Here is a 15,556-nt window from a genome sequence, read left to right on the forward strand (position 1 = left end):
CATCTGAGAAGACAGAAAATGCTGCAACTGCTCAGCAGGTCAGGCAACATCTGTGGAGAAAGAAACAGAGTTCATGTTTCAGGTCAAGATGCTGCCTGACCTGCTGAGTATTTCTAGCATTTTATGGTTTTATGTCAGATTTACAGTATCCGCTCAGAGAGGGAAGAGGAAGACACACAAGAGGAGGAAGCAGAAGACGATAGAGTATAAGAGGAGGAAGCAGAAAGAAAGAAAGAAAGAAGAAAAAAAAAGACTTGCATTTATATAGCGCCTTTCACAACCACTGTACGTCTCAACGTGCTTCACAGCCAATGAAGTACTTTTGGAATGTAGTTACTATTGTAATATGGGAAAGGATGGAAGGAAGGATAGAACCCGGACGGTCCCATTTTGGTCGGGATAGCCAGGATCGAATCATCCACCTGTGGTACCAATGACCACAGTCCCAATTCTCCATTTCAACATTTGTACCTCTATTACTGACCATCACACAATCTTGGCCACAATGCTGAAATAAAAGCCGCCACAAAGCAAACTTTCTAATCCAACTTTATACATCTATCCATCCAATGTGACATCAAGAAATCAACTCATCACCCTTATGCATTCCCTTAGTGAGTATCTTGTATGTGCCTTTGCCTACCCAAATGATGTCATGCAGTGCTATCCCAGTGACTGCAGCATGGCTGGTGGAAGGCTGCTGACTTTCAGTGGGGGGCATTGCAAATGGCCTTGCTGGTTGACCTTGAAGAGCTGGTGGCTGGGAGTGTCAAATCAAGTGAAGGTGTTGTTGTTATTTCTTCTTCTTTTTCTTCTTCACTCTCCTCTCCCTCTTCTTGGTCAACCAATGTTTGGGCAGGCTGCATTTCTTGGCTGTGTGAAATGAGGAAAGCACAAAGATGGCGTTGTGGTGAGAGGAGGGCAGGAATCAAGAGGTGCATGTGAGAAGGAGGTTAACGTATGAGGATATCAGCATCTTGTATCCTTTCAGCCCCCACTCCCCACTGGGCAAGGGCTTTACCATGTTCCTGCCAAGAATGGCCTGCACCATCTCCTCCAAGTGGGTGAGGTGAAGCTAGGAATGGGTTTGGTACTGACTGTTGGTAGGTGAGTGATTGGGAGGGGGAAGTCATGCATTGAGGCTAGTGAGTGAGACTAGCGATGCAGTTGGTAGGCTTTTGAAGATGCATTCACTGACCTTGACCACTGGTCTGAGGTCATGAAGATTCTTTGGCCACCGGAGCCAGGTTATGGGGCAACATTGCTGGCAGTGACGGCCTCAGTGATCTGGTCCCACATCTTTCCTGGCCCCTGTGGGTACATGACCTCTCTTGCAGTGTTGACCCCCTGCACAAAGCTGGAGTGCTGCTTCCGGGACCCTGGGTGCCCCTTTTCTGGCTTGCTGAGCCATTTGAGTTAGTGCTGAAGCACTTTTCCCATTTTTTTTAGGTAGGCCAGCGAATTGAGCTTTAAAAGCTAAAGACTCCCATTTGAGAATTCTTTTTAATTTTTTTTTTCAAAAGGCAGTTGAGCAGTAAGGGCTGAAAACTGCATATTTTTAACATCATTTTTATTTTTATCATTTCAGAAGGCATTGATTGCCCTTTTAAGAAAACTACAATGCATTGCCCTTTTAAGATCCCACAATGCGTTGTGAAATCACAGCCTCACTTTCAGAGGTTGTTGAAGCAGCAACGCCGCTTGGGCCCGCCACATTGGGGCCTAAGCTACCAGGAGGGCATTACTCGGTGAGTTTAGCCCTGGGCTAATGATCATTAGTCCCCAGCACCAATCTTTCAGTCCTGCCAACGCCACCATTTTCGGCGGCCATTAACCCCCAGCTCCGGTGACACCGGCAGCTTTTGTGGCGGCCACGAATTTCTAGGCTTAACTTCTTTTTAAAGTTAGAGAGAGAAAAGCAAAGATTGAGGCTCTCACATGACGAAAAGGCAAACCTGATATAAAGATGAACAAACTCTTTTTAAAAAATTGATTTTTTTTTTAAGTTTCTTAAATTTTAATTTGTATTAAAGCGGCAAAATTTGACACTGCACAAAATCAAAATTAGTTTTTCAGGACCATAACCTTTGTTTAGCAGTCAATGCGCTGTTAAAATCACAGTTACACCTAATCCAAAAGGGCCTACCTTTTAATGGGGTATTCAACAGTGTACTTACTGCGGAACAGCTGAAGTTTTCATCAGTTTCCATGTTTTGACATATTACACTGATTGCCGGCTCTAGGGGTGGGGTTCAAATCGCAGCCTCTAAAGGAGCAGTGAATCACAGACCGCAACTTCGGGTTTTTTGCGTTAGGCTGCGCATTCACTAAATCCTAAAGTTGTGGTCAGTTTCAAAGGCAAAATGATGGCAAACACTGCCAGTTTGCTGTCATCCTGAACCCAAGTTCCGCGCCAATGAGTTATTGAATTCTCATTAAGTTAAGCTGTCAGTTAATGAGCACTCATTGAATCCCACTATGGTTTACTGAGTTCTCGTTGTGTCAAACACTGAGTTACTGAATTCTTCTTAAGGTATACTATGGTATGCTGTGTTCTTATTGAGTTATGCTATGTTTGGTAGAATTTTCATTGAATTACACTGTGATTATTGAGTTAAAGTGTGGGTTACTATGTTCTCCTTGAGTTACACCGTGAAATAATGAGCTGCCATTGTGCTACATTACAATGTACTGAGTTCTCAGTGAGCTGCACTGTGTTTTGCTGAATTCACCTTGAGTACCCTGACATTTACTGAGTTTGGATTTAGTTACAGTGTGATTTATTGACATCGGATGGACTTACTACAGTGTAACATTGTGATATAATGGGCTCCCAATGAGTCAGAATGTGCATTACTGAATTCTCTTGATGGTAGTTTATGATTTACTGAACTTTGAATTGCTTTGTGTGTTACTGAGCAGTCTTGAAAGACGGTAATTTATTGACCTCATTGTGTTACACTGTGCTCTACTGTGATTAAAGAAAGGACTTCCCATAATATAGTGCCTTTTATGTTCCCAAGATGTCTTAAAGTGCTTCACAGCCAATTAAGTATCCAATTAAGTTCTGGATGAGCAGGCATGTTCTCCAATTGAATATTGGGAAAACCATTGTTTTCGGTCCCCGCCACAAACTCCATTCCCGAGCCATTGACTCCATCCTTCTCTCCAACTTCTGCCTGAGGCTGAACCAGACTGTTTGCAACCTTGGTGTCATATTTGACCCTGAAATGAGCTTTCGACCACATATCCACAACATAACTAAGACCGCCTATTTCCATCTCTGTAACATTGTCCATCTCCGCCTTTGCCTCAGCTTATCTGCTGCTGAAGCCCTCATCCATGCCTTTGTTACCTCTAAACTTAACTATTCCAACACACTTCTGGCTGGCCTCCCAAAGTGGGATTAGGCTGGATAGCTCTTGGTCGGCCGGCAAAGACAAAATGGGCAGAAGTGGCCTCTTTCCGTGCTGTAAATTTCTATGATTCTACACTATATAAACTAGAGGTGATCCAAAACTTGGCAGCCCGTGTCCTAACTCGCACCAAGTCCCGCTCACCCATCACCCCTGTGCCCGCTGACCTACATTGGCTCTCGGTTAAGCAATGCCTCGATTTCAAAATTCTCATCCTTGCTTTCAAATCCCTCCATGGCCTTGCCCCTCCCTATCTCTGTTATCTCCTCCAGCCCCACAAACCCTCCCCCTTCCCCCGAGATGTCTGCGCCCCTCTCATTATGCCCTCTTGAGCATCCCTGATTATTACTGTCCAACCATTGGTGGCCGTGCCTTCTGTTACCTAGGCCCTAGGCTCTGGAACTCCCTGCCTAAGCCTCTCCACCTTTCTACCTCTCTTTCCTCCTTCAAGACGCTCCTTAAAACCTACCTCTTTGAGCAAGCTTTTGGTCACCTGCCCTAATTTCTTCTTATGAGGCTCGTGTCAAATTTTTTGTCTCATAATACTCCTGTGAAGCACCTTGGAATGTTTCAATACGTTAAAGGCGCTATATAAATACAAGTTATTTTTGTTGAAGTATAGTCCTTGTTGTAATGTGGCAGCAAATTTGCACACAGCACGATCCATAAAGCTGCAGATAACCCAAATAATTCTCTTTTGGGGGACAACAAATCATTTACCCTATCTCATGATGTTTTAGTAAAGTCTCATTATGAGAGAGCTCATTGAACATTGTTGTGGTTTACTAAGATGTAACTTCTCAGTGTTGCCATATTTGTTAGCATTGTATGATTTTACTAAGACAACAATAAAATACCTGTACTGTAATTTATTACAGTGTAAAAAAGAATCAATAAACTGCATTTAAGAACTTGTTGAATCTTAGGCCAGAATCTTCCCAGTCCTGCGAGTGTGGGTTTGGAGAGTCAAAATGGGCTTGATTGACAGTGGGTCGGATGTCCGCTCTGAACCTGCCTCCGTGTCACTTTCCAACTGTCGGGTCTGTGTGTGGATCGCAGACCCAACATCAAGTGGTGCGCCTGTCAATTAAGATGCTTAAGAGATAATTTAAAGGTATTTAAAAGGATTTTACCCAGGCACTTAGTTTTCAACAAGTTTACCATTCTCAGGTTTCACGCCAGGTAAGTGTATCAGGTTCTCAGTGACTCTCCATTGCTTTGGCTGGTTGACAGCTGCAGAAGAGGTATAAAAGCTACCATTTCACAGCTGTTCACTTTCCAATGTCAGAAGCTGAAGCCTTCAGGATTTGGAAGAAATTTTTGAGCTGTTTGCAGTTGGAAGTGTTTGCAGTAAACTTTCTATCTGCTGTCATCTCCTTGGAGCAACCTCTCTCACCATTGACAGATCGCTTCTGTCATTTCAACCATCTATTCCACCAGAATCAGTGCCCTTGAAAAAAATCTCACCATGGTCCTCAGAATCCAACCATGACCATCAAATCACTAAACAAACCAACATCACCACCACCAACACCAACCTTCTCCGCAATCAGCTGATGCTGCACCGGGGACAGAGGATCAGCACCTGATCATATTGCTGCCTGGGAGGCCAGGAATGGCCTCACCATGGCTACATTTACTTCACTTGATGCTGTGCCACATGATTCACCAGGTTGGCACCACCTCACACCAACACCATAAAGCATCCCTGCAATGCCCAAGCCATTACTTTCACACTCATCACCATTGTGCAGGGTACCGTTATGTCTCACCATTCACTACAACTCACTATGCCACTTCCAAAGGTGAACACAAATCTATCTAAAACACAAAGTGTTCAAAATAAACATTTCAATGTTGGACAACACATTAGCAGAAACTGTACATTGGCTAAAACACCCAAGTGCCTACCCTTGTGTGTTGTTAGTTGGTATGATTGGACTAAGGTTAGGATGAGTATGATAGGTGGCTAGTGAGATGGGGAAGTGATGATGTAGATAGAGAGTGAGAGGGATGGGTGGAGGTGCAAGGTCAGTTGGTATGAGTAAGAATGTGGCACAGCAGGATGAGGTTGAGTGTGGATTTGCAGTTATGTTTCATGATCTACTGAGATGATTGAAAGGTTTGCGCCACTGCAGCCAGGTCCTTCTGACAACATTCCTGCTTGTGCCCTCCTGTGCAATGTGCAGCCGGGCTGCATTGGTGTCCTGGCGAGGTCTCTTCCGTTCATTGGAAGGGAAGAGAACCTCCTTGCGTGCTGTGACTCCTTCCATGGAAGGGAGTCATGGGAGAGCCTGGGTGCAGCCAATCACCTTTGTGCAGTGCTTGTCAGTGTTTGCAGCACCTCAATGCTGCAGGGCAGCATTAACAAGTTTAATGTTGGGCATACTGCTCTCGCCACTGTTGGCGAAATCGCAGCCTTAGTGTGAGCTGGTAATATGCCAATCCCATCTCCCTGACTATTGTGGTTTATTGGGATATTGCTGATATTTACTGAGCTGGAACCAAGATCTGACCGAGCCTTACAGTTTCTCAGATATAATTGCAGTATGTTGTGGTTTAGAGATGTAAATTAAGGTCTCACTGTCAGTACAACAATAACTTGCATTTATATAGCACCTTTAACATAGTAAAACATCTCCGGAGCATTATCAAACAAAATTTGACACCAAGCCACACATGAGGACAGGTGAGGTCGGTTTTAAGGAACATCTTAAAGGAGGAGAGAATTAGAGAATTGGAAGTTAAGGGAGGCAATTCTAGGGCTCAGGGCCTAGGCAGCTGACAGTATGGCAGCCAATAGTGGAGCAATGAAAATTAGGGAAGTGTAAGAGGCCAGAATTGGAGGAGCACAGAGATCTCAGAGGATTATAGCGCTGGATAAGGTTACAGATGATAGGGAGGGGCGAGGCCATGGAGGGATTAGAAAACAAGGATGAGAATTTAAAAATAGAGATGTTGTCGGACCAGGAGCCATTGTAGGTCAGCGAGCACAAGGGTAATGGGTGAACGGGTCTTGGTGCGAGTTATGATACGGGCAACAGAGTCTTAGCAAAAGTTAATTGTATTATAATTAACTGACATAATTCATCTATATCACACTCAAGGCTTTGACAATAACTTACTTATGACTTTGCCACTCGTGCTGTATGAGGACATTATCATTGGATTACACAGTGATCTTTGGGATTCTCATTTTATGACAATGTGCCATTCTTAATTTGCATTAAGTTCCACTGAAGTACTGCATTCACATTAAGGTACACTGTGAAATACTGAAATCTCATTGTTATATTCTGATTTTTTATTAGATTACAATAATGCTGGGAATTTCCTTGGGGTTTCTCCAACTGTGCCACCATAACTTTGTGGCAGAGCAGCAGACGCCCCAAGAAAATTGCCCATGTAAATTATTGAGTTCAAGTTGAGGTACATCGTAATGTATTGAGTTGCACTATTATTTTGCATCGAATTACAGGGTAAGTTATTGAGTTACACTGTACTCCACTGAATACTGATTGAATTACACTAAAATTAATTGACTTAGATTGTAAGTACTGAGTCATCATCGAGTTCTCCTTAAGTTACAGCATGAGTTACTGAATTCTCATCGAGTTGGAATATGTGTTAATGTATTTTCAGTGAATTGTCATATGACATCTTGAGTACGCAAGTGAATTATACTCTAACTAACTGAATTCTCAATGAGTTACACTGTATTGCTCAGCTGGCATTGTGCTACCTTGGAATATACTGAGTTCTCAGTGAGCTGCACTCTGACTTACTAAGTGTTCAGTTGTACTGTAATTTACTGAGATTGTATTGCATTACACTGTAATTTACTCTAAATTAACTATATTGCACTGTGATACTCGGTGCTCAATAAATTTACTATGGTAATTGGAAAGTCTAGTCACTTTCAGAAGGGGCAGATCCTATCGGATGAGCTGGTTTGATTTTTTTGAAGAAGTGACCCCAAGTGAACTTTGGTTAACCCTATGGTATAGTATATTTAGACTTCTAGAAAACCTTTGATAAGGTACTACATGAAAGGCTGTTACAAATCATAAGGTAGTCGATATTCGAAGTAAAATTTAAAGATGGATAACGAGCTCGTTGAGAAAGAGAAAAAGCTAATGATACTAGTTCGGGGAGTGATGTTGGACTGGGAAGATGAGTAATGAATGGACTGCCCCAAGTATCTGTGTTGTGGCGCCTACTGTTTCTGATCTAAATAAATGACCTGGATTCAGAACATTATTGATTGAATTACAGTGTGATTTACAAAGATGGAAGACCTCACTGCTAATGAAAGAAATTCTGGTGATGCCATTAAATCACAGGATGGGACTTCCACCCACTTATTTGGCCTTGCTGTGACCTCGCCCCAAATCCATGGGCTTTACCATTCCATTGAGTGAGCAAACGCTGGTCTGGCTAATACAGGCTTCAATTTTATTTGCTGCTGTTCCCTTGTTGGTGGGCAGTACCATGCACTTGATGTTATTCGTCTGCACGTATATAGATTTTATCAAACTTGCTGTGCAATTTCTGAGCTGCCTCCTCCAATTCCACTGCCTCTCTTGTTTGGTCTCATCAGCAAATGTCACCACTTTGCATTAAGTTTCTGAGTCATGCTGATTTATTTAAATTAGAAACAGTAGTGGTCCAAACACTGACCCCTGAAGCATCCCATTCAGTACCTCTCCCCACCCTGTCATAAATCATCTAATGCATTGTTTTATACCCCACAGCCAGTTTCTTTTTCATTCCTAGGGTTTACCCTGAGTCCGCACAGCTCTGAGTTTGACTAATAGATTTTCATGTGGGACTTTGTTAATTGCCTTTTGGAGTTGTAGAACTTTCCACAGTCCACCTGGGATGTCACTTCCTCAAAAAAGTCGAGAAGGTTGGTCAGGCAGGATTGTCCACCTCTCAGTCTAAGTTAGCTACTGCATACCAAGTCACTAACCATTCAGGTGGATGTTATGTATTTAACCTCTTGTAACCTGCATCACACCTGACCACCAGAGGGCCCACCCATTGGAGTCCCAAGGGATCCCAGCATCCCTTAGGAGCACAGTATATAAGCAGACCACCCACGAGGGACCTGCACTCTGTAATTGTAATAAAGGAGCTAAGGTCACACTTGCTCATTACACACAGTACTCAGTCTAACCATTTATTATGAGTGTAACAGTGGGGAATGTTGTTCTGCAAGTGATACCTTGGAGAATAGGAGGGGGAGTGGACTGTGTTAGCAGTTAATTCCTTTGGTTGGAGGTGGGGATTCCTTGCAGCAACTATAGCCATCTGCTTAAGATAATGAGGCTGGAGTGGGAGGAAGAAAATTAATTATTTTGTTAATGGACACAAGGAATGTAAATATTTTCTGTGGCAACCAAAATAATTCAGCTGGTATTAAAAAAAATGTTTGTTATAAAATGTTCCCTTTTTCACAATCATAGTTCCAAGGAGCAGTATTCATACTTAATGTTAATTTGCTGCAAAATGGCAGCCTTCGTTGGGCAGTGGATATATTAATGCATTTTGTATTAATGAGAAAAGGAACTTATACAGGGTATAGGTAAATTGTTTGCGTGGTTCAGTGGCAGCAGGTTGCTTCTGAGTCAAACGTTTGTGGGTTGAAGTCCCACTCCAGAGACTTGAGCAGAAAATTTAGGCTGACACTCCGATGCAGTACTGAGAGAGTGCTGCACTGTCGGATGACACCTCTGCCCCCTCACGTGGTTGTAATAGATCCCATGGCACTATTTCGGAGAAGAGCAGGGGAGTTCTCCCTGGTGTCTTGGCCAATATTTTTCCCTCAACTAACATCACTAAAAATAACAGATTATCTGATCATTAACACATTGCTGTTTGTGGGACCTGGCTGTGCGCAAATTGGCTGCCACGTTTCCTACATTACAACAGTGATTACATTTCAAAAGTACTTCATTGGCTGCAAAGCGCTTTGGGACATCCTGAGGTCATGAAAGGCATTGTATAAATGCAAGCCTTTCTTTTTCTTTTCTTTTAAAATCACAATACTAGTAATTAAGCTGTAAACAATTCCAAATTAAAGCAATACGGCTGCTTATTTTTGCGTAGTATGCATAGAAGTGGGTGATGCACGTATCCATCTCAGTTACAGATTGATCAGAAATGCCACAGTAGTGAGACTAGCTGGCTGAAAAAGTGGGTGCAGATGTAATAAACAAGTTTACATTTTTGTTGACAGGTACAATTTTAGAGGATTCCGGTGGTTGCAGGCGATGATATTTGCGATCGAGGAGATCAACAACAGCACAAAATTTCTGCCAAATATCACCCTCGGATACAGGATATTTGATACATGCAACACTGTGTCCAAAGCTCTGGAAGCAACACTGAGCTTTGTAGCCCAGAACAAGATAGACTCACTGAACTTGGATGAGTTCTGTAACTGCTCTGATCACATCCCATCAACCATAGCAGTTGTGGGAGCAACGGGATCTGGAATTTCAACTGCTGTAGCCAATCTGCTGGGTTTGTTTTACATTCCACAGGTCAGTAAAATTAGCAAAATTGAGCAAGAGTCTAAGGGGTCGAAATTCGGTGCTGACGTTTTTGAGGCGGTGTCACCGCCTGAGTGCTGATTTTACCGCCAGGCGTTAGGTGCAGGCTCAAACTGCCAAATTCAGTTTTTACAAAGATGAGAGAGCAGAGCTAAAAAGTGGCATGGCACACTCATCCTCAGGCGGAAGCTCAGGAGGCCGACTGAATTTTGCAACGGGAGGCTGCCGCCATGCTAGGGAAAAAACGGGAAGAAAAGTGAAGAAAAAAAATAACTCAAACTTCCCCGACACACACACATAAATGAAGAGAAAAACGTACCTTTCTTTCTGAGCGATTCCACCCGAGAACCACTCTTTAACCACCACTTTTTTCAGACTGTACAGCCGCCTGCCAGTACGGCAGCCAGACAAAGCAAATATCGCAACAGATGTGTCAAAAAGGCATTGTATGCTGGATGGCATCACTACGCGGGTGGCATTAGTCTGCGCCGTGTTGCTTCTTGGCACCTCTGCCAAAGAGCCTACTCAATTTCAGCCGGGGCGTGGACACCGCTTAACGATGACAGTAGGCCTTTGCTGCCCATTTGCCGCCTACCACCGGTGGTAACGGGTGGCGTCCACAACCGAATTTCGACCCCTAAGTGTGTGTGCATTGTTGAGCACATGTTTCTGTATATCCGTGTGTATATGTATGTTTGTGAAGGAGACGTATGCAGCTGCACACATTCAACCATCTCCTTGCGAATACCATGTTTTAATAACTTGGAACTTTATAGTCAAATTTAAGTTCATTTATGTCCTTTCTGTTAAACGTATAAAAATATAACATATTACAGGAATTTTTACATTAATATCAGCAGCCTGACATTGTGATTTTATTAGTTGCAGCCGGGTCAGTGATTTTTAAGCCTTTATCTCATCTATGCTGTTTTTTAAAAGAAAATAGATGATGGGTCTAAGTTTCTTCCTGATTATAGAGCAGCAGGGTTGTGGAATAAATAATCATGGAAGGCCTTTGAAGCAAAAGCAGAAATGGATTTGCTGGTCTGAATGATCTTATTTCATGCCTGACGTTTTTCATACGTTTTTGTAATTATAGATGTGGCGGAGTAGCTGGATGCAGTTGTTTGTTGCTTTCCTTTAGTTAGAAATGTAGTTTTGCTATCTGCATAGACTTAAATGAAATGAAATTAAAAATGTCTATTTAAATACTAATTTCCTGCTAATTAAGAGCTCCTCCCTCCTTACCTGGAGGCCAAGTTTCCACACGAAACTTCTTGTGCCAAATCAAATGAAATAAGCAAGCAAGACTGAATAACAGTGGGGGGCCATTTTAACTATGAGCAACAGAAAGGAACATCAAGTGTGGTATATAATGGGCGGCTAATTTGATATCACCCTTTTTACGCCATCGGCCAAAGTTAAAATGACCCTCAGTGATCCCAGGACACAACATAAGAACATAAGAATATAAGAAATAGAAGCAGGAGTAGGCCATTTGGCCCCTCGAGCCTGTTCCACCATTCAATAAGATCATGGCTGATCCGATCCTGGCCTCAACTCCACTTCTCTGCCCACTCCCCATAACCCTTGACTCCCTTATCGTTCAAAAATCTATCTATCTCCACCTTAAATACATTCAATGACCCAGATGACAAGCTCATGCACAGATTGGGATTCAAAGTGCTCATTCTTCTGAGTTACAGGATGAATGTTAATAAAGCCTTAATACATACCGTAGTTTATTATCTCCATGTGATTATATCTAGCAAATCTTAATATCCAATTGCAATATTAAAATGTATGGTTATAGTAATATTCAGCGTGCTACACAATTACCTGAATTCAGTGATGTAAGAGGCACTGTGGCTGTAGGGTAACTGCAAGATGATGGTTGCTTTAGTTGGAGGTCATTTTACATTGTAAGCATGTTGATGATTGGCTGCAGCAGTTCTATTTTTAACGGTGCACTAACGCTGCTGGCTAATCATGACAGCTTACACCTAACTTCTAGAAGCAGTTAGTTCTTTGGCGACACTTGCTACTTTTTTTTAATGGTAGCGATACTGAATCTGATACTGAGATATTGATTTATAGGATATTATTCTAACATTCAGTTTCCTGCAAGTACACGGAATAATTTGAAGCTGTTTAACAAATAGGTGAGGATGAGGTTATCTCATGGTGTGGATGGCATTTATAAGTAAGACTTCACTTTTTTGGTGCACAGGTTTTCTCTTGATTGTAACTCCGTCCAAGCTATCCAACTCAATACAGTGCATTAACAAAGTATCCTCCAAGAGTTACTGTCTAACTAGATTTTCAGCTGAATACTCTTTTCTAATACAGTGAAAACATAGTAAACCAAATTTCAGTGATCACCTAAAGCGAGCAGGCCATTTCAGAAAGACAGGCAGGAAGCAATTGAAAGCCTGAGGGAACCAGAGATCCTTCAGTATTTTCTTTGGGAAATATTGAACCAAAAAGTTATGTTCTGTTTTTAATCCATGAGATCTTTAGTATCCGCAGGACAGGTATTTGGGGCTTTAATTTTCAGCTAAAGAATGGTACCTTCAATAGAATAGAGCTTTCCTAACACTGTACTGAGGTGGCAGTATTCAGATTGAGAAAAATTATTACAGTAAAACCACTTTACTACAAACTATTTTCTTGATCTTGCCGGACATTCTATTAATGCCGCTAGAAAAAGGCTGACTCTTTACAGATGAAGCCCTGCTAAACTGATTACCTTTCTAGTCCCCATGATTTTGTTACAATGAGTTAAGACTGCATAACAGAAACATCTATCTTTTACCATATATGCTTCACACAGACAATCCGCACTGTCAGGTCATGTCCACCTATACGCATTCACAAATAAAAATCAATGCTGATTCTGGCTCCTATCCACCTGCTGCTACTCATTCATGAGATTAAAAACTGCTGCATGTTATGGGTGGAAATCAGGAATCCTGTTCACAGAGTGCAATGGTATTCAATCCCCTGGAGCAACAGCAGCAGGAGGTAGGAACCAAGAGCAGCAGTGGTGGGTGGGGACGGGGGGCAGCTGTGAGTGGCGTGAGGTGAACAGGAAAACCAAGAGCGACATCAGGGAGGCTGACTCGCGTGTCATTGTCAGCTTTTGGGGGAGGAGAGTAGAATGCCAGCATGAACTGAGTGACAACTTGATTTGAAAGGTGGGAAGAGTGCCAGCTTGAACAGAGGGAAAGAGAGCCAGCTTGAACTGTAGGGGGGATGAAGAGTGCGAGTTTGAATTGATGGAACAGAGAGAGAAATGCACTAGCTAGAACTAGGCGAGGTGGGTGGTCTGGTTAGAGAAATATCTCTTTGAACTGGGAATGTAAAAGAACAACTTGACCTGGGTGGGGATGGGGTGGAAAAGACTGGGAGGAGATAGAATGCCAACTAGAACCATGGGGGGAGGGGGGTGGGAGTGCTAGCAAGAATCTTTCGAGGCGGGGGGAGTGTCAGCTACAAACATGGTGGTGGGGAGTGCTAGCTGGAACCATGGGCCAGAATCTTACCAGCCCTGCGAGTGCGGGTTTGGAGGCAGATATGCTGTCAAAATCAAAAAAATTGACAGCGGGTCGGTATCCCGCTGTAAACCCGCCTCCTTGTCAGTTTCCCAAGTGTCTGGTCTGTCATTCCTGAACAGACCCGACACCAAGCGATGTTAGTTAGATAGTTAAAAGGTAGTTTAGCAGAATTTTACCATATACTTACCGTTTTACCAGGTTTTTAACGCATTTCCCGGAGCGCAGTTATCATATCAGGTAAAAAGGTCGGATGTTGTGTCAGCATCGAATGATTCACTAACCTGACAGTTACAAATGGTCTATGAAAGCTCCCATTTCATAGGTCTTCAATTTCAAAGGTTAGAAGCAGTTGCTTACTGCATTTAGAAGACAGATTGACCATTATGCAGCTAGCAAGTGTTTGGAGCAAATTCTCCATCCAGTGTCACCTTATTGGAACAACCTCTCTCAACATTGACCGATCGCTTCTGTCATCTCAACTTCACTTGCCATCTATTCCATCAGCATCGGTGCCCTCAGATTCCCAACACAATCAGCCCCAACACCAGCATCACTGGGTACACCAGCAGCACCAACATCCACACCAATCTTCTCCGCAATCAACTGATGCTGCACTGGACACAGGGCATCATCACCATTGCACATTGCTGCCCAGGATGCCAGCGATAGCCTCTCCATGTCTAGATTTGTTTCACTTAACACTGTACACCCTAGTTGCCATTTGATATGGCACCATCCCATGCCATCCCATAAAGCATTCCTAAAATATCCAAGCCATTCCTTCCACATTCATCACCATTGGGGGAGGGGGGGGTGGTGCAGGGGGTGTTATGTCTTACCATCCACTGGAACTGACTAAGACACTTTCAAAGGTGCACACAAATCTGTCCAAGAAGACAAAGTGGTGAAAATAAAGATTTCAATGCTTCACAATGCATTAACAGAAACTTTACACAAACATTCGTTAAAGCACCCAAGTGTCTACCCTTGTGTGTTGTTAGCTTCAATGATTGGACAAGGATGAGGGTGAGTGTGAGGGGTGGCTAGTGAGATGGAGAATTGATAATGTAGATAGAGAGGGATTGATGGAGCTGTAAGGTAAGTTAGTGTGAGTAAGGATGTGTAGGGGTAGAGTAGGGAAGGCAGAGTGATGGGGATGTGATGAGTGGCACAGCAGGATGAGGTTGAATGTGGCTTTGCAGTAACATTTCGTGATCTACTGAGATCATTGAAAGGTTTGCATCACTGTAGCCAGGTCCTCCTGATGACATCCATGCTTGCGCCCTACTGTACAATTTGCAACCAGGCTGTGTTGGTCTCCTAGGGAGGTCCCTTCTGCCCATTGGAAGGGAAGAGAACCTTCCTGCGTACTGTGACTCCCTCCATAAGCGTCTGGAGGGAGTCATGGGAGAGCCTGGGTGCAGTCGTGCACCTCTGACAGCTCAACTGTCAAAATGATTGTGGCCATGGTCCCTTTAAGGAAACAGTTGTTATGTATGTAAACATTGTAACTGTGTAAGACTTGCCACCAGAGGGCGCAACTGTTGGAGGCCCAAGGGTCACCTGCACACCTCATGCAAGGGAGTATAAAAGGTTGTCTGCCATGCTGCTTAAGCTCTCTAGAGTTGTATTAAAGAGACTAAGGTCACATCAGTTTTAGTTCACAGTACTCAGTCTTGTGGAGTTCTTCCATACTTAACAATTGGCGACGAGTAACAGATTATGAACTTTCACGCGGTCATGACTGCCAATGGTATTTTAGAGAGATTTGTAAAGGGTGATGATTGGGAAGCCTTTGTTGAGCATCTCGACCAGTATTTCATGGCCAACGAGCTGGATGGGGACGATAAAGCGATCAAGTGCAGGGCGATTCTCCTCACCGTGTGTGGGTCCACAATATACGGCCTCATCAAGAATCTGCTAGCACCGGAGAAACCAGCAGAGAAGACATATACAGAGTTGTGTACGCTGGTTCGGAACCACCTCAAGCGTCTTAATGGCCAGGTATTGCTTCTACGCGCACCAC

At 43.2% G+C, this 15,556-nt stretch overlaps 1 protein-coding gene across 3 annotated transcripts in view; it reads left to right on the plus strand.

Annotated features, from left to right (window-relative positions):
* Positions 1 to 15,556, plus strand: part of casr (calcium-sensing receptor) — a 91,509-nt gene that overhangs the window by 40,977 nt on the left and 34,976 nt on the right. For all 3 annotated transcript variants that reach the window (XM_070893536.1, XM_070893538.1, XM_070893539.1), the window contains one exon: positions 9,658 to 9,964. In XM_070893536.1, coding sequence (XP_070749637.1) covers positions 9,658 to 9,964 — 307 coding nt within the window. The remainder of the gene's footprint in view (positions 1 to 9,657; positions 9,965 to 15,556) is intronic.

The sequence above is a fragment of the Pristiophorus japonicus genome, chromosome 11 (assembly GCF_044704955.1).
Source record: "Pristiophorus japonicus isolate sPriJap1 chromosome 11, sPriJap1.hap1, whole genome shotgun sequence".
In the NCBI taxonomy this organism is placed as follows: domain Eukaryota; kingdom Metazoa; phylum Chordata; class Chondrichthyes; family Pristiophoridae; genus Pristiophorus; species Pristiophorus japonicus.